The sequence below is a fragment of the Lepisma saccharinum genome, chromosome 3, assembly GCF_977018435.1.
Source record: "Lepisma saccharinum chromosome 3, izLepSacc3.1, whole genome shotgun sequence".
Lineage (NCBI taxonomy): Eukaryota > Metazoa > Arthropoda > Insecta > Zygentoma > Lepismatidae > Lepisma > Lepisma saccharinum.
The window spans coordinates 118,980,071-119,000,994 of NC_139231.1; the positions used below are offsets into that span (position 1 = coordinate 118,980,071).

Consider the following 20,924-nt stretch of genomic DNA (forward strand, 5'->3'; position numbering starts at 1 on the left):
TTACTATTTATGTCTGCTGACGACGTTGCCCAATGGGAGAGCCAACTTCCACCATGTGCAAGCAGATCACATGCTCCCTTCCCTGCCAATAGCCGGTTCTCCACTACCGATGGTAAGTCACATCAGCTGACAATCGCTTCAGCAACCTTAGAAATTCTACCTCACTTGCTCGATATGCTCGTACAGCGAAGGGTACGATTTCCGCTTATGTAGCTACACGTGAAACCAAGTTCCATTTTCCAAAAAGAACGGGGAAAAATGTTACGTCAAACTTACCCAACATACTCGTTCAAAGCCGGACACAGCGACAATAGTATACTTGCGTGAGAATTGCTGCCGGTGTTACGTCACTTATATTAAGCACACACAACACGTGAGTGAAAACACAACCAAGCGTAGCAGTCAACTTTCCTTCTAGGTTGCTCTCATACACCGGAAGCACGCGGACAAAGTTGATAAACGAAATCTCCCAATATTAGACTTACGTAATCAATAAACAGAAGGCTGTTTACAATGTAATCAATGACTTGCCAGTTGTCAGCCTTGTTAAAGAATAGAAACTTGGATCTTGTAGATCAAAAACTGAGATCAGCTTGTGATATTTCACACGCAGGCCGGTTTAAAAGTTGGGAAAGGAGGGAGAGAGAGAGAGAGAGAGAGAGAGAGAAAGAGAGAGAGAGAGAGAGAGACCGGGGGGAGGTTACAGTCCTAAATCCCAGAGATGTGTACAGCGGCTGACATCCCGGAGAGAAAAAGATCCATCCGCACCCACGAGGGATGTTTGTTAGTCCGCCACTGATTTCATACTTTGTGTACCGAACTTTTAGCATGCGCCTTCTAACTGATACATAATGAACACATCCTTTTTCATCTTTCACTTAACTAGTTCGCTACCTATTCTTCTTTCTCCGTCACTTTTAAAGGCATTTGTATACTACAGCAAAGTTAAACACGAGGATGGGGGAACTATGTTAATGACGAGAGAGTTTGTTGTTGAGTTTGTTTGCAAGTCCACTTTATGCACAGAAAGGCCCCAATATGCTCCTTCACCGGGTATCTAACCCGGGACCCCTTGATTACAAGGCGACGACGTTACCACGCGGCGATAATGACGAGAAAGATACAATTTTTTCATGTAGCTGCCCAAAGCTCCTCACGATGAAGGTCAACACTGTAATTTTTGGGTACTACCAGTGGGAATCATGTAAAATAACCGAAATAGAAATTAAGACAAAGTATCCAGAGATTTCCTTTCCCCCACAAACACGCAAAGTAGTAGTTTCACCAGTTTGGTAACTGTCTGAAGGTTCTCTCTTGTAAATTACCGTGCCATGAAGGTATACTGGGAGGGAGCTGGAGGTAGGGCCCTACACATTCTGGATCTCGGTGACGACCGCCACGCCTTAATTAGGATTCCAACCTACAATAACTTTTGCTTCGTAGTGTGTGACTTGTTAACTACTACGCCACGAAGATGGGCCAATTAAAGCGGGCGCGCGAGCGGTGGAGTTACGTGTGCATATATTTTAAATGTGTCCTAAAATTATAATTTTTATACCAAAACACATTGTATAGATTCTACGTACTCCTTTGAACACAAGATAAGCGGGAATATAACACACGAATCAAATTATCTCAGACATTATGCTACCCATTATCTAAATCGAACAAGATTTGCATTACGGACAATATTTTCTCTAGGTGACAGGTTGTATTCTAATTTTCCACTATCCATGGTCGATTCCGATGTACAGAAATATAATAATTATGACGCAAATTTAAAAACTGCGTATGTGGGAGAATAAAATCAGTATTTTGCATGTTATCCAAAAGCCTGTGCCAACCTCCATGGCGGAGTGGTCAGCATAGGGCATTACGACGCTAGGGGTCCCGGGTTCGATTCCCGGCCTCGGCATGGGTGTTTGCGAATGTCCCTTCACAATTTTATTTCATCACTCATCCTCATCGTCGCGATTAATCGAAAGTGGAGAAAAAGCGAAGTAAAATAAACCCAAATGTATCAATCGATCCAAAAGTTTGCAATAGACCTGCTAACAACTTTAGTAAACCTATATTATATTTAGTGAATATCTTCACGGCGTAATCGTTACCTCACTGCATGGACACACTGTCCAAGAATGAAAGATAAAACGAGATGTTCTCCCGCCCTCATCTACAGCATATGGCAACCATCGAACTGAAACATATGGAAGGAAATAACAAGAGGCTTCTTCCTGCTAAACTGCGCACAAACGAAAAAAAAATCCCAAGCAACCCGATTCACGTGCTTAGGAGGCTAGTTTACAAACAATGAATAGCGCCCGCACGTTACACCTGCGGGGGTCAATACTTACTGCGTGACCTTCGACCTTGGCAGTCGGCCGGCGAAGCTCCGAACCGGGAGAGAAGTACCGAAATAGGACTCCGTCTGAATATTTCAACAAGACTTGCCCACCAGTGCCTGCCAGCCATCCTGAAAGTTACTGCCACTGTGCAGCGATCATTCCTTCACCTGTTCCCTCTATCACATTGACGGCATCCCCTCTGCACTTGACCAAGTCTCGATTGCCCTAAAAAAACACAACACGGAAGCGCACCGAGTGAGAATAGCGGCCGGGTTAGAACTTACAGCTGCCGCTGGTTCCAGTGTTGCCAACTACTTCTGAGCGGTTTTTCCCTCTGAAACGTGTCTACAATTCACTGAATGTTCTCACGCGCATACCGAACCGCAGTGTTATTGGTTTAACGGCACCTATTTCTCTTCTTTGGCGCTCAACTCTGATGTTGGTTTGCTCAAGCTTCTACACCCCTCCCTCCGTTATTTCCCGCTCGCTTATTGCCCTTGTCTCTATTTGTTTTCCCGTGCTTTCGCGTTTACGTTAAGTTTGTTCCATCCATTGTATTGGTTTACATTTTTATATATGTATGTATGTATATTTACTTTTAAACATTTCTACATTTTGATCTTGTTTCCATTTCTCCGTAGCTTTCGCAATCCACATCTATAGCGCCGGCCTCCGTGGCGGAGTGGTTAGCGCAGAACACTACGATGTCAGGGGACACGGGTTCGAATACAGGTCTGGGCATATGTGTTCTTTGTGAGTGTCCTTTCATCACTCATCCTCATCTTTGCGCTTACCCAAACACGGCAGAAAAGCGAAGTAAATTAAACCAATCAATCAACCACATCTTTAGCGATTTGTTTCATGTATTCTGGATGTACCGATCTGTTATCTCCATTCTATTATTCCTGCAATTACTGTTTTCATTACTAATTCATGTCCTCCTCCGTAGCCGAGCGGGTTAAGGCGTTCACTCGTCTTGAGATCGTTCGCTGCGGGACGGCGTAGGTTCGAATATGGCTCTGGTCGGAATTTATTCGGCCTACGTATAGGGCCGGTGGCAACCCACCATCGTGAGGAAATTGGGGAGCTCCGAGTGAGTGAGCGTAATCCGGTCACGGAGACCTACTATAACGGCTGGGGATACGTCGGGCCGACCCCCCGACTATTCCAATACTGGTTGAAGATCTCCACGCTTAGAGGTGACGAAGGAAAGCGTGGGAGGGAGACCGGCAGTCGGTAGGTATGCCTAGGCCCTCATGGGCTGTTGCGCAACGGATTATTATTATTATTACTAATTCATGCCCCAGGATACGGCCTGCCACCCTGCATTTTCTTTTAACAATTGACGAGTCTCAGGACATACTCGTTTGTTACTCTGTATATTCGTTTGATCCTCATCACCACATTTCGAAGGCTTCCGGTCTTTTCCTCTTGGTTGCTACTACTGACTGCCACAACTGTGTTCCTGGAGGTTAATAATGGCTTCTTCCGGTAAAGGCTAATCTTTGCCTATGCTATCCTTGATTTCATTATTGCATATTTACATGTTATTGAATTCCCACGACAGAAAAATTCTTCCATTCTATTTTGCCTTATTATTATGAGTAGGGCCCCGGACTTTATGTTATATTTTTCATTTGGCTTCGGATCTAATATTGGGGTGAGATCTTTACATATCTAATGAAAATCAGCCAAAATAGACAAACTTGACAAAACATATTTTGACATATTTCACAAATTTCGCGTTTTTACAACATATGTTCAATTTTGTTGTAATAAGACATATTTCTGTATGATTTCGTAATTCTCTCACACATAATTGGTTATTTCATAATTTTATCTTCGTAGCTTTAGCACAACGGATAGTTCATATTGTCGATGACAGGATATGGAAATTACGGAGGAAAAAAGGTGCAGTCTTTTTTTAGTACAGAACAATAATACCCCACTTTTTTTTATCCCGCCGACAATTGATAGCCATGCAAACATTATCGAGGAAAAATGTTCTCTCTCATTGTTGCACGGGAAGTAAAGAAGTTTCGTTCTCATTTGTTTGCCTTTTCGCTTTTCACAAAAATCAGTCAAAAGTAAAAAATAACATTCGGTACATTACAGCCCCTACTCTACTCTATCGGGTATGGGAGAAATTCGAGAGTATTGTTTTGCCTGTAGTATTATATGGGTGTGAAACTTGGTCCCTTACATTGAAAGAGGAACATAAATTGAGAGTATTTGAAAATAGGATCCTTAGGAAAATATTTGGACCTAAAAGGGATGGGGAGACAGGTGAGTGGAGAAGGTTACATAATTTAGAACTACATAATTTGTATTCATGTCCAGACATTATTAGAATAATTAAATCACGAAGACTTAGGTGGGCAGGCCATGTGGCACGAATGGGAGAGGAAAGAGGAGTTTACAGGATTCTTGTTGGGAAACCTGATGGTAAGAGACCAGTAGGAAGGCCAAGACGAAGATGGAGGGACAACGTCGAGATGGACCTAAGGGAAATCGGTAGGGATGGAAAAGAGTATATTGATCTTGCTCAAGATAGGGACAGATGGAAGGCCTGTGTTGCTGCAGCCATGAACCTTCGGGTTTAAGAAGGCTAGAGAGTTAGTTAGTTAGATTGTTGTGCATATTTTTGGCTATACTGGGAATATTTCTGCATTTTTCTGACATATTTGTAATTTTTCATGACTTTTCCAATTTATATGACATAATTACATACATATTTTACAGTTTTATAGGACATAAAGTCCCGGGCCCTAATTATGAGTTTTCTCAGGGATAACCTACCTAATCCTTTGTCTTTCTGGCCTTGGGTAATATGAATAAAACTTATCACCCACTTATTTCTCAACTGTTTGGGGAACGTACTCCAGTGGTGAGCAATGTGCTTATATTTACACATACACGAGTAGAGTATGCACATCGCCAGATAATAGCACATGAATCGTATCTATGAGGAAGCAGCTAGGTTGGAAACTGTGCGAGGGAGGATTCGATTCATACGAAAATGGAGTAATTCCTTACTTCATGAGCACTTACCTCGACACCACTGGAGCTTATGTTCATGTGCAGCCACTCATTCTTATTAATACGACCTAACTGTTTCATTGTTAACTCCACAAACATATTTAATTACGATCTTAAGCGTTAAAATGCGTCCGCACAGAGAATCGAACCCGACACTCCTTAGTCGAGTTCGAAGTTCACATTGTGCTTAGATACTAGATATAGACTAGATATAAGGTGCAAAGTGGGATCCAAACCACTGCGGTCTATCCGCACTAAAAATCGAATTCGGGATTGTTAAATTGCAATGCAAGTCGACAGCGTTGGGATGGGAAGGAACTTTGTTTACCTACATCACAACGCAAAAAGGTAAAGGTTGAGGAAACCCCATAGAAAACTTTCGGACGCCATTCGTGTTGACATCCCCTTGCCGTTCGGTTTCAATTACACTTGGTGATCTTGCACCGTAGCGATTGAAGACAACGTCAATAAGTGGTTCAGTGACTATTTGAAGAAGAAAGTCCTTGATAGTACCGGTATAAAAAAGAGACCCTCGGAGAATAAGTTTGGATTAGAAATATTCCATCAAATATGCGAATTATGATGGAATTATTAGTAGCAGAAGAGACATGGCCAACAGAAATTATGCACCGAGTTGCCTGTTCGACAGCGTCCATGACACAGCCTTGTTCGCGACTCACCATTGCGAATTTTTGCTTTAAGCCCATTTTATGCAGAGGTAGGCTAATCGGGACTGGACCTACAGTTTAAAGTGGGATCCGAACCACTACATGCCTCCACCGGGTATCTAACAAGGGACCCCTTGATTTAAGCCGACGACGGACCCACTGTGAAGCAGCTACGGTGGAAAACACCACTAGCTCATACTCTACCAGTTTCTATTGACTCGGATTCTCTTGAGGCTACGGCGAAGTGATAATGTCTATTTCAGCGGGGTTTGTCTTCGTTATCAGTGACCTACTTTTTTTCCTTCTTTTTAACGTTTTATTGGTGATTTTTTTCTTAGCTATTCGTTTGGTTTTCCCCCTAACTTCACGGATCTCTTTGTAAATGCTGCATATAAGGTGTTTCCAGTTACAAACACTCAACAAATCTTCTGTAGCGTCTGGTGTTACAACCACACCCGTAAAACAATGTTATGAAGCCGAAGGAACATATAAAGAGCAACAACTATCTGATGTAACACAGGTGATGTTTTTCACACCATCTTCATCTCTCCCTTTATTCCTTGTCCAGTTCATTCTGAATTAATATATTCATCAACATCTTCAGTTGGATATGACGTCATATCACAGTAGTTTAAGATCAATGTATTCATAATAAGCAGGCGCGGATCCACGGGGAGGGCGATAGGGGCGATCGCCCCCCCCCCCCCAACTGCTAGGTTTTTGAATATGGGATTATGCCTACTATTTTTGAAGGCTCAAAGGTTCTGTCTTATATCAACAACTTTAATGTCGAGAATATTTTTCTAAGTTTGAAACATTCAACTTTATCCTCAGGTTGGTCAATTGGAACTGGACTTAGAGTTTAAATTTGGATCCGAACAACGGGTGCAATGTGCCTCAAAAGGGAATCGAACCAGAGAACCCTTGAGAAAATAGCACTATCCCCCTGATTGCCCATCCAAACAAGTTTAAGAAATACATATTTAAGCTCTAGAAAAATACTTAGGTTTATTGATTTATTGGACAATCTTTTTTTTCTCCATGCTCATTTTTTTTACACAATAATAATAATAATTTATTCCAGCCATGGACACCTATTTCTGTGAAACAATACTCTAATCTCTAGAACATGAAAGTCAGCTTTGTTCCTTTTTACAGGAAGATATTTTTTTATATAAAACTGTGCAATTGTAAGTTAGAAAGGCTATTCGGGAGGTGAGATAGCCAACTGAAATTCGCCCCTCCCAACTGTAACTTCTGGATCCGCCACTGAAAATAAGGGGTGCTCTTGCAAGAAATATTAAATCGTCAGTCAGACCACTTTTGTACAGAAGGATAATCCTCGAGGGGAGTGGCCATATTTGATACTAGCCGTCATCTTTGTTTTGAATCATCGGCGACCTTGGAGAATTGAATATCAAAAAGAGAATTAATAATTCTGGTCACGCTCTGTTTGTTTCTGTTAGTTTTGTCCCTTAATCCGAAAAATATTTATTCGATTGTTGTGTTCAACTTATCAGCACAACCAAAAAATGTATTTAAAAAATATATTAGAATTGTTTAAAAAGTTTCCTCGGAGAGATTCCACCCCTCTTTTCGTATTTCTGGGAAGCCAGTGATCGTGGGATCGAGTTTCAGGTAAGGTTTGTTCTATTATCTGCTTCATAAATTCACAATTCATCCTCATAGTAATTTAGAAAGGTGGGAAAATGATGTACACGAATCAAAATACAATGCAGCGCGGAAGTCATGAACCAGAGAGAATGAAAGAAGACCGCCAACTTCCACCCGCATACATTCAGGGGTAGGCGCTTAGTGCCTTTAAAATAAACCAGGGCGTCAGAAGTGCGGAATTTAGGTTCCCCCGCTTTTATTTACCTCCTCCTTTATTGATACTTTCAATTCTACATATTTGAGGCGATAGCCCACAACTGGTTGTTGGTTAACGTCTCATGGATATAGTGGACCAAGATTGTTCCAACGTACCAGAAACAAGCTTGATTTACAGTTAAGATTTATGTGCTACTAATGTAATAAATTATATATATCAGTACGTTAATAATAGAACAATGGTGTAATGTGTTAGGATAGGGGGAGTAGAACGAGTGTTATTTCTTGAAGGATATTAAATAAGTTAAATTCTCTAAAAAGTGAGAATTTGCAAAAATAATAATAAAGAGAAAATAAAGACTATATGACTAAATATGGAGATCGAAGGATGAAGTAAGGTGATATGAGAAGAGAGGTGATCTTGCTGAGAATCAGAACCAGACATATTTTGAATAACAATTTTTGAAGGAGTGGGCTTTATCATTGTTTCGAAGCGTAAAAAATCCCAATGTGTGTGAATATTTCCCAGCCGATGGCAACTCTGCGCAGGTCCCCACTTGTTGCGAATGAAACCGACAGATGACGTCGACGAAACGTCGTAGCGAACAGAATATTTCGCCCGGTTGTTATTTTCGCGGCGTCGTCACCTCGCCGGCAACATCACGTATCAGACAACCTTACTTCGTGCAATCGTGCATCAACGTGCACCGACGCTCTCGCAATCACATTCTCTTCCCTGCCTCTTCGTCAACGGCCCTTTTCGCTCGTATCGTTTTTAGCACAGCGTTCCGCAAATGGGGAGACCCGGAGGGACTTTTCTACGGTTACCATGGTTACAGGGATGATCGAAGAATGGGACGAAGGCTGGGCGTTGGCAAACAAACCTTTCGGCAGAGGGCATGGCTTAAATAGAATTTCAACTTGATGAAACATTTAATGAATTGAACTTCGCTGGAAATCAAGAATCGCACTCGGCCCTTGCAACGTCGACATACTGCAAGTGTGACGATCGATAGTAACGCTAGTTCCTCGCAACCTGTACTAGTGGCACAATTTCCTCTGAATTGAGACCATTAAAAAGACCAAGGTCGATTGCAGCAACTACGCAATACACTATCGACTTTGAGATGCATAAAATTTACATAAACACACACACAACAAAGATCAAAGCTTTGAATAATATACTCTGTACTGGTTAAACCCTTGATCAACCCTGTGCTGTATTGCGATATGCATTTACACGTAACGGGAAAAGATACAGTCTAGGCAATGTGTACACGTCAGTTAATGCACTTTGAGGCAATAGAATCAGTCAATCACAATATGACGCTTTGCATAGCACCCTAGCGAGTTAAATTTTGTAGTTTTATAATTTTCAAAAAATTCCCCGTAATAACACAAACACACACATAAACAAACACACAGAAATGGCGAGAAAACATTCATGCTTTACCTGGGATTCGAGCATAGAGCCCTAGGTTATATAGTGAGCTACGTTAAAGACAATACTACAAGATCGACAGTACTTAATGACCGACCTGAGCATAACTGTCCGGGTCATTTCATCATTCATCTTCATCGTCGTGATAAGCCAACAGTGGCACACATACGCGCGTGTGTGTATATTCGCGTACTTGTGTCAATATATTGACTATAAATTGACAAAATGGTAGAGAAATTTGTAGTTCATTTCTTACTTGCTTTTCAATCTCTTCAGTGATTATATGACATTGAAGACGAATGATGATTAGAAAGAATGCATGAACAAACGAAATGATTCATCCATGTTCTCGCTGGAACTAAAATCCAGAACACACACATAAATAACATATCTGTTTGAATTAACACAACACCGTTTAGTTACGCTTCTTGGTAATCATACACAAAAAAATGGTATTCTTTACTAATTTTGTAATTGGGACCAAATTATAACTCTAAATAAATGTGCACGGTTACTAATAAAGTTGATTTTCGTGAACTATAATTTTTTGACGCCGATTTAAACAAAAGTTTGTTTACCAGAAATTAATTTTTGGTTGGTTCCAAAGCAATTTTTCCTCTGAGCTCGAAGGTGAAATCGTGAGTGGAACACTCAACGTGCTTGAACAGAGAGGTGAAACTGTCAATATGTGTAAACATCTGTATTATTATCAGGTAACTGGCTAAAAATAAGGTCTTTCTACAAGAAAAATTGCAATTATATGTTGATAATTGCGTTAATACAAGAAGGAGTAAGCCTCAATAACGCACCGTGTGTAAACAAAAAGGCGAAGCAAGAAAAACCTAATCAATCAGTCAAACCTTCGTCTCGCGTCGCCCATGTTCACCGTGTATTACTAAATTCACAGCACAGGCGACACTCAAAGCCTGGAATGGTTAGTAATGCCGTGATACGAAAATCTCGATATCGCCCAACCTTGCTCAACGTTAACAGCATATAATACAACTTCCCATAAAGGCACAACATTATTTCTGCTCGACTCACGGTATGTTGAACAACGAAACATAAAAAATACACACACAACGCATAAAACAGCCACAAAATAATTGTGTGTGCTTGCTACGTTCAACACTTCTCTGAAAAATCCCTTGTTCCGTGTGAGAACATACACAACGTTTCTTTATCGGTAGAATGATTGGCGGGAATTTTTTTTCACCAGGTTTTCAAACTCAAAAGACCGAAACGAATACTTTTTAATGCTACGTAAGAATATAAGACTGCATCAACAATGCATAGGCAGGGACGAATCTTTTGCATTAAAAGCCATTGCATTTAATAACATACCTGAGCTAATAATAACAAAGTCTGTAAACTAAGTTGAAATACTGTACTTAAGCACTTTACATTTATACTTATACAAAACTGAGAAGTAAACCAAACTGTTAAATATTTTCAGTTCTGAAGGAAAAACTCGTTTAAACATACATACACCTACATAAAGCAGAATAACGATAACATAAATATAACTACTTTTTTTTGTTTTTTAATACAAGCAATAATTTGTTAGAATTAAAAAATTAAAATTTCTGGGTGCGTCAGCACTTAAGGCCATTTCGCATTATAATAATTTGTTAGAAATGTACTGATGCGTTTTGCCACGATTTTTAGTTTCGGTTGTAATTTGGTGGTAGTTTGAGAGTTAAAAGGGTTAGGGAGGGTCACCCCCGTATATTCCGACGACCTGAAGATATGTTACCAAAAGGGCTGAAATCCAGCAAATGTCACTGAAACAAGCGTGAGGGTACAGGGTATCTTGCCCAGTAGAGTTTACATCATACTTTGAAACAATATTTTGTACGTCTATATTTTAAAATTATACTACGGCACAGCCCTGAATATAGGCAATTTTCTGTGCAAGCAGGCCAACCCCCCTCCCTCCCCATCCTACCCATTCCCACTCGTGAAATCCAACAGATGTTTTGCTGCAGACGGTGATGATTAGATAGATAGTCTCAACTTAGCCACTTCGATTAATGTTACAGAATGGATGTTTCAAGGTTGCGCGTACAATCAAAAGGAATGTATGGATGAACCACTACCACACAAGGGGCCAACAACTAAGCGGCAGTGTGGATAATTACAGTGCTTAAATCCTGCATCAGCCAGCGTATTTCCTCATCTTTGTAGGAAGTGCATTATGAATCAGTCTTGTGGGACGTTAGTCAGTCCCATTTTTACTTTGTGATATGGCACTGTGCCGTCATCACGTGTTTTGTGCAGAATGTGAATGTAGCGGCATTACAGCGCTGCGTTCGATTTCTTGCCATATGCCTTTTACAGCGCTGGAGTATACATGGAAGACATTATATAAATAATACTGGCGACAGGAAAAAAATATCTATGACATATAATGATTTTGTATTTATATATATTATATATATATATATATATATATATACATACACACACACACACATATATATATAATATATATATATATATATATATATATATATATATAATATTCGGATTTTATGTAACCCTTCTACCCCAGGGTTGATCGCTACAGGATAAATTGATTTGGAGGTTGGTAACACCACAGACCTTCTGTGCGATGATGCTATATATCAAGATGGCGACCTAGGAAATACGCTTCCCGAACGGTGACTAACAGTATGTAATATACGTGTGTATGTGAGTCCAATATATAATTTTTGGGAAACAATGACCTTGCATTACTAGTGGCTAATTTCTGTACTATTCCATATCATTTTTTTACACTTTGTTACATATAAAGACAGAATAGAAATGTGTTAATGTATTTAAAGCTGTTACCACAATGTTACTTTTGATATGCATTTCATACTTTTTAAGATCCACATACATGCACTTTTGGTGGAAGTCTTCTGATTCTAGCAGCACCGCTAGCAACATCACTTCTTTATCATGGGGCTGAAACCAGAACTGCAAGATGACTCCAATTTGTCAAAATGTAACGTAAGTGACCATGCAATTATCCTACGATGAGGATGGTTTGAGCAAAGAAACGCCCATGCTCAGGTCCGGACTCGAACCCGGGAATTTCGGTGGCAAAATCGAAAGTAGATCACTTAGCGTGCTCGGCCATGGAGCCGACGAAAAATCATGCCATGTCAACATCGACAAACTTCGTCGAGAATGGAGCATTAAAAGACTCCATACACACTATGCTGGGCAGGGTTGGGAGGTTAGATAAAGCTTTACAGTAGGGGAAGCGGGGGCTAGTAGCAACACTTTTAAAATTTTCACTTTCAAAAAATTGTATAATTTTTGCTTTTCAACATACGTAAACGAAACTTTGTAGTTGAAAGGCGGGATACATTCCACTTGCACAGAAAATTTGAGAACATCGACACTCATGCACTTTTATTGGAAATTTAAAATTTCCAAACACCTAACTTTTGTTGCAACGCTTGGAAACATAAATGAAAGTAAGAACGAAAATCTTAATTTATTTATTATGTTAGAAACTGTTCAACATATGCTGACATTGTAACAATAGTTTAAACTTCAAGTAGGCCTAGACCTAAATTTATCATTTGTGGTTTATAAATGTACGCTAGATAAAGGAGTATCCAAACAAAAGAAACACTTTCTTTAATCTGAGTAACAATGATGACAGACATAAAACGCATCTTCTTTCGCACATTTCTTGAAATGTTCCCACCCGCCACACTCTATACAGTGTACCAACTCCCTTCCACCTGTTGCAACTTACCCCTCACCCACTTTACTTAACAAAAGGACGAAAATGTCTTCAACATGAATCTCATTGTAAACATGGCTGTTATTCTTTTACAGGTGAAAGTACATGTGTATCATTAATAGCAACATAGTCAACGACAGTTACTTGTCCTAGTCACTTCAAAATAAATTATTCACATTTTACTCATCTAGTCTGAAAACAACTAATCTTATTTCCTGTAACTGTTATCAGGTCGCGTGCACCAACAATCTAGAACGTTTCTTCCTCCACAAAATGCGCATGCGTGAAGGGCAAGTATGTTCTCGTAACTCTTCACGTTGAGGAGATATTAAGTGTTGCAACTAGCTCCCGCTTCCCCTATTAAGTTTCATCTAAGGCAGAGTGAAAAATTGGTTTAGTCCTCATAATTTTAGAACGTTATTTGTATATTTGATATTCCAGGTGTCTGTTTACGTCTAGACAGTAATTTTTATAAATCATAAAATATTAGTCAATGTATCTTCCAAATAATGGGTTGGTTTGTCCCAATATTGCCTGACGAGCGCAAATAGCCTCAGGTATGACGGACCCCCAAAAAGGTAAACAAAAATAAATAAACTAATCCCCAAACTATTCTCTGGATATCCCCATAATGATAAAAAGATCCGAAATATGTTGTTATTATAATTATTAATGGTGAAGAGTTATATCTGCACCTGTTGCCATTAAGCAGACGCATTTTCTCATACATACTTGAAAAACAGTTATGCACTTACCGATACTCTTAACGTGAAGTCATCGAAAGTGAGACCATAAGCAGGCACTCAATGTGACCGGTTAATATGGTTGAATGTGAAATGATTGTAGATATACATTTTTGAGATACAAAATTGGTTTGACAGGCGTAGGACACCCAGTAGGTGCATGTTTCTTCCTCTCTGTGTGGTATTGAAAAGTTTACTGCCAGAATATGATGGCATATTTGTAAGTGATAGATATGCTGCATACAATTATTTTAGCCGTGAAAATAGACAAATATGTTGGGCACATCTGGCAAGAGATTTTGAAAGGTTTGCTCACAGTAAAAATGTTGAAGTGAGCAAAATTGGCTGATCACTCAAGTCACTTAGAAACAGTGTGTTTGTGGTACATAAGGCAAAAAAATAAAATTTTGATAGATAACTTGCGATTTTTCAGACTGATGACAAAAATTCGAAAAAGGGTAAAACATATTTTGCGTGAAATGACAAGGGTTGCAAATGGTAGTCGGGCTTCAAGAATGGCCGCTAAGAAGTTAAGGTCAGAGGATATGATGTGGAAGTTTTTACGAAAGCCTGAAGTAATAGAGACAACGTGTCATGAATTACGAAACACCCCATTGAAAAAACATTTCCAGTTCCTACTCCACATTTGAGTTTCGTTTGGATGTGCTCGCTCTACCTTCACTATCAGCTGTGACGCAGTTACAATGAGGTGTTATCAGTTCAAGGACAATGCATAAAACAGGAAAGGGACATACAGATCGAATGTTTTGTTTGTTCTCTTTATGAGGGGCTCGCATTTTTACAGCGATCGAAATCGTGAATTTTTAACCGCTGCATCAATATTACCTCAGCACGAACATGACATATGTATTTTGACTTTATTAATTGCCAACAGCAGCATTCACGATCCAATTGGAACAAGACATCATTCTAATTAGCTTCGATTCAATTCCATTTGACACACACTAGTGTAATGCAATCAAGATGCTATTGAAAACACACCGTGCAAACATCATATCACATTTAGCCTTTACACGAGAGCGTTTTCTTTAAAAAAGAAGCGAGTTTATTTATGCACCATGATACAACTGGCAACGTGTGTGTTCATGAGTGGGAACCTTCCCTGTATCCCGAACTGAAAGTTTACTCTCACACGGATCTCCCCAAATGAACTGTGAATAGTACCAATGAATGGCACGAATTCTATTACAGCTGCATCCACGAAGACCACAAGCAATTTTATTGATGCGATGCTGGGTGTTCTCACAGGGCAAGAACACACAAGTACACAATATGTAAGAGAGCTACAAACTTGTATAAACAGAAATATTAAAAGAATCTGCAACCATATTAAATTACAAATGTTTTCCATTTGCAGCTATTTTATGCTAATTTACACAACAAAAAATATTATTTTAAATTATACAGATAGATATAAAGGAAGTAAAAATTCAAATTGTATAATTGCAGTTGGGTAACATACTAAAAAAAAGTATGCGTTGTAGCTACTTTGTTCTACAGGGTGAGTCATAAGTCTCCATACAAATGGTGAAAACGGTGACTAATGTTTATTTTTCCTTTTCAAGCAGGTGAACCAATGAAAAAAGAGATGCCACTAACGAAGGAAGAACGGATTGACATCATTCTATTAGGTGGGAGTGGTATCACCCGTCATGTAGCACGTACATTCAATGCAACCCACAGAACGCAGATAACCCATGACACCGTGGCACCTGCGTTACCTTCCTTTCATCTGTTGCTGTCTTTGTTCTTCCAGGCCTGCTTTCGTCGACGACGGAACCTGTCCTTCTGAATTTCTTGATAAGTTTGGCCACAGTGTCATGGGTTATCTGCGTTCTGTGGATTGCATTGAATGTACGTGCTACATGAAGGGTGGTACCACTCTCAGCCAACAGAATGATGTCAATTCGTTCTTCCTTCGTTAGTGGCATCTCTTTTTCATTGGTTCACCTGCCTGAAAAGGAAAAATAAACATTAGTCACAGTTTTCATCATTTGTATGGAGACTTATGACTCACCCTGTACAATAAGGACTTAACTATTTACAAAAGTGGCACATCTGTCCTCTTGTGATGTATGCTTTCCAAATGCAAAAGTTTAAAAACACAACAAACATGTTTCGTCCTGCAAAAATGAATCCTCCATTTTGAATTTATTAAGGTAGCGCAAAGTAACGAAATACCATTCCAAATACGTAATTTTGGCAACTCGTTACCTGCATATAATTCAGTTAAATACATAAGCTATTTTGAATTGGAATAAAATACTTGTGTAATTCTTTATGTATTTTAAAACTTTGACGAAGTTGTTAAGTTTTGTAAGAATGGTCTTTTGTTGTATTGCGGAGATACTGTAATTGGTCCAAAATTTCCAATCATAAACATAGGAATCCTTAGATAGTACAGAAAGAAATGGTATGCCATCAACACATGATACTGTTAGAGCTAGAGAGAGGGTGATGCATTATTACCAGTGATATTGTCCATCACTATTTTCATTCAGTTTATCTTACATCCTACGTGTTTTAAGAAACGGGACTGATGCCAAGATTGCCAACTCCCTTCTTGGCGTTGGTGTCTCGATTCTTAAACCTCGCATTGCGACAAAAACTAAGTGAATGAGCATGGCCATGGACAATTTGCTTGGTAGCACTTCACGCAACAACCCATGGTAAAATGATGAAAGCTGTGCCAGGTCAAATGGCAATAGCATGAAATATGGAAAGTGTTCGCAGTTTCATAGCGACCGATCTCTCTCTCTCTCTCTCTCTCTCCCCCCCTCTCTCTCTCTCTTTCCGCTGCATCAATAGGACTTTTAGTCCTTGCCCGACATGGCACGTACTCCTTTTGTTCTAGTTACTTGCACATAGCGCATTGAAATGACTGTGTAACTACTGTGAATTATGAAGCTAAACATTACTTATTGTGCTTTTAATTGCACCGGTATTCTGACAAAATTAAATTTGTACAATGTACACTTAACGTAACACCTCTGAAAACCAAGGTCATGGTTTCGAATTTCGTTTAGAGTATTTTTATTTTTAGTTCATGATTCACTCTCATCGTTGTGATAACCTGGACACGCAGATATCTCTAATACAAAACTATACAAACATCACGAAACATAATTAAGGAGAAAGTGCAATGCGAAAGGAATATCGATAATGATAGTCTTTGGATATTTTCATACGTTATTTTAATTTGCAAATTTCATTTAGGAAACCCATTTTCATGTAACCATATTCTCAACCAAGATTACGTGAAAAGTTCAAAGCACGTACCAATCCTGTTCACAGCAACATACGTCAGAGTGAAAATTCAAACCGCGTAACCACAAAGATAGCTAATGAGCTAGCCGCATGGGCAGATGGATATATGAAGATACTTTGATGTTCCACATAGAGAACCCTTTGTTACCCATTCTCTCGCATCGGTACAATTATTGATTACCGTGCCAATCATGCTTCGGCCGCAGAGCTCTTTCATTCTTTTAATACCTATGTGTGGGAAGGAGTACAGCAAGGAGAATGGACCTCACACCATAAACAAGAAGCGGCATTAACAAATTCATAATATTTATTTTTTATTCTAGACTTCACGTCTGTGTACGAGCCTAATGACAAACTTGAACTTCACTATAGTGTCATTATTTATATATCGACATCAACCAAAGAGTGGATTAAAAAATTATTACGAGACAGACAGGCGTCTGTAAAACGAAAAGAAACCGAGATTTGTTGTCCGAGAGTTTCATCTCTCTCGCAGACGCCTATACTAAGATTTACGAAGATTTCATCTGAATCAGAATTACTACTTATTTAGATCTAACACTGGAGTGTAGCTGTGAACCTTTGCAGATAGTTGTTCAATGTGCAAATAAACTTATGTATTTCTTTCAATGATTTTTAAACATATTTTCTATGTTTCGAGATTCGAGACGAGAATTGCGTCGAAGAGGATGGCGTGTAAATTCTCGACTCTCTACAATCTGTAGTAATTCGAGCATTGTCAACACATTGGACAGCAGGAACAAAGTACTGCGTGAACTTCTCCGTATAAGAAAGAAGTAAAGTGTAGCACTCTGTAGACCTGCTCATTAAAACAAGGCTTCCCGTGGTTTTCTAGTCATTTTAGGCATTTAACAAAGGTTATAGACAATTCTTCCTATTTTATTATCTTTACAATTCCATACATTTCCAATTCTAGGTATGGTACCGAGACGGTCTTGTGAAAATCGACACAAGACTAACACACTCGTCTCGTTCTAGACTTTGGTATGACGTCTGAAAAATTTACTTTACTAAGAGACTTATTTAGTCAAAAGAAGGGAATTTACAGAGAAGACACATACACATTTTGGATAGTAATTACAAAGTCAATCCAATATATTCTTAACAAAATTTAGTTTTTGAGGCTTCGTAGCGTCGAAACGTGGCGTCAAACTAAGAAAGTTGTTTGTCTTAATGACTTCTACAAGCTATGAAAGTTCGTGCGTCGATATGTTGTTTATACCAAATATTTCGAGACCAGGAACAAAACAAGACAGTTCAGGGTTAACCAAATTGTGTAACAAATCAACCCACCAAACTTAACTCGCACACTGTTTACACAATGGACGTGAACGAACCAAAACTATGGCACTGTGTCGTAATCCGTCATTTCTGTAACCTAATTACTTTCGTATGTTTTAGCTATTTTTGGCTTGCTAGGCCATTCAACCCTTTCCTTCTATTGCAAAGGTTCCTACGTCGAGTTTTGGCTCGAGCACAGGTGACTGCAAGTTCTCATGGAGGACCGTACATTAATCGTCTTGTCTTGCGTGCAAAGAGCCAAAAACGTGTTTCACATTAATGCAACCTTTATTAATTTTCCATATGGAATGTATGCCCATTTAACTTAGTCTAATGATAATTAATCGACCCATTCCAACTGCCTAGTGTCAAACATCTCATTTCGCATTTAGTTTGAAGCTTGTACGCTATTTTAGATTAGTTACAAAAAATACTTATACGTTTGAACGGTAACTGGAATACACGTTATACTTATCAGTATTTCAATCTCAAATCCTCAATATACAATTTAGCAGGATGGGGTGGAATAGAAGCAAATGCAAATCGTGAAATGGTTGTGTTTTAAAAGTAATACTGAATATCATAATAGGGCTTATATCACATTAAGTTGGTTGGATTGAATGTGCTCGCTCATAACTGCTGATAAAATTCTTATGCGACACAATCGGGACTTGTGGGATAGATTGAACAGTCACGGACACTTCTGGGCTGTAACAATTCCATTGACAGCTAATGGTATCGTTACGACCCATAAGCGACCGTGACGGTACAGTGAGGAGTATACTGTCGGTGTTAGGTGTTTGAGATTCTGAGCTCAAAATCAGAACGACAACGATTACATATTTCTTTTGTGGCTGGTCTCGTTCTAGTCTCGATTTCCAAACAACTTACACACAATTCACAGGAGTGTTTTAATTATTCCAACGGCAAATTTGTTCCAATTGTACGATACAAGACTATAATCTGTTTCGGACAATTCTAATAAGTAAAGACTGTATATTGACATTTCAAATACGTATATAGCGACGCAAGCTTCCAGGCCCGCAAAACAAACTTGTGCGATAACACATGATACAGTACGACTACAACCTTTGCTGTTTCACTTTCAGCCACTCGGTCCTATTTACCGTGCAGCGCATACCCACGCACATGCAATTCAACCGAACAGCAACACAGTACGCTACATACCTGCATGGACCGGCCTCGGAACAAGCACCAAATCGGAAGCACTGCTGTCGGATCGCCAAAAGTAAGCCATCCTACACACTTAAATCGATGGCACCAAATCGCACCCACAGCTCGTAATCCATACGCACAGTTTTTAGATGAATACACTATGCACAGAAATCTCTTTTCTAGAGCAGGGGAAAATGTGCTTTGGACGCTCGCCAGGAGCACCCGAATCTATTCGCGTTTTACTCGACAGGTTCCCCGGACGCAGTTGCCAGGCTTCGAATTGATGAAGCGCCACAGGGTATGATTGTTCGTTCAGCCAACGATCCAATCTCGGCACCTTGAATTGGTCTCCTCTAAAACAAACATAAGCACATTCTCTCCCACGTTTTCTTCGTTTTCCTTGTTTTCTTGAGGACTTCTGTCCTTAATTCTTCTGTTAAATTCAACCCGATATGTCTGGAGTGTAAGGAGTGACCCTTTCTGAAGACAACCAAATGTCAACCTCTCTTACAGAGTACACCCTGGACTGCATTTTGCAGACTAACGAGACCCTGGTGTCTGGACCCACATCCTATATACAGTAGTTCTTTGCGGGGCTTGTGAAGTGTACTGTCCGTGTGTGTTTGTGATCGTCCCTCATTCATTCCAATGGTATAATAGTAAGCCTTGCCGGCACGTTGTTCACATGCACACCACACCGTCCACACTACTGCTTAAAAAAAATCTGATTATATTCACGAGAGGATAAAGATTTGTCAAGTTAAACAAGAACAATCCTTCACTACGTACGAGTTTCTAAAAGAAAAATAGAATTCATTCTGAACACAACGGTATGGAAGTTTCTGACCTCAAAATCAGAACGTCAAAGATTACTTATTTCTTTTGTCAAGAAATAATATTCAGCAGCTAAAACGTGGTCGAAATCAACTAGTTAAAGTTAGGGCACGTCTATGCAGATTACGCAGAAATAAAGCTATCTTTTCCTACCAAGATTGTTTTATGTTCACACATTTAAATTCGACAAATCCGTGAAAATTTCTAATATTTTTATCGACTACAGTTGTGTCACTATTTTCTAATACCAATCATTCCGCTGTAGTATTCAACAGAAACGTAAAGAAGCCTCTGAAATGAAACTGCATGAAAACAAGATATAATTTCTGGAGATAAGAGTACTAGTTGTTGAGTGGAGAAATGTGATGGTTTCTTGAATTATTGACTGAAGTATCGCTTCCTTCTATGAAATGCAACACATAGGTGAAATTCGTCGCTTGAGTACAAGGCAATATCTGGCACTCCCGTCTCACGAAGGAGGAATTCCGACTCGTGTTACAAATGTATTTGCCT

General features: G+C 39.4%; 1 protein-coding gene across 19 annotated transcripts in view; it reads right to left on the minus strand.

Moving 5' to 3' along the window:
• ATP8A (ATPase phospholipid transporting 8A1) overlaps nt 1-20,924 on the minus strand; it is a 293,688-nt gene that overhangs the window by 76,526 nt on the left and 196,238 nt on the right. The window contains exon 1 of one of the 19 annotated variants that reach the window (XM_083119289.1): nt 19,590-19,765. The exons of 17 other annotated variants lie outside the window; for them this stretch is intronic. In XM_083119289.1, the coding sequence (XP_082975415.1) occupies nt 19,590-19,659 (70 nt within the window). In that variant the 5' untranslated portion in view covers nt 19,660-19,765. Of the gene's footprint in view, nt 1-2,354; nt 2,542-19,589; nt 19,766-20,924 lie in introns of those variants that run through there. One more of the 19 variants, XM_083119283.1, reaches the window with a different exon arrangement.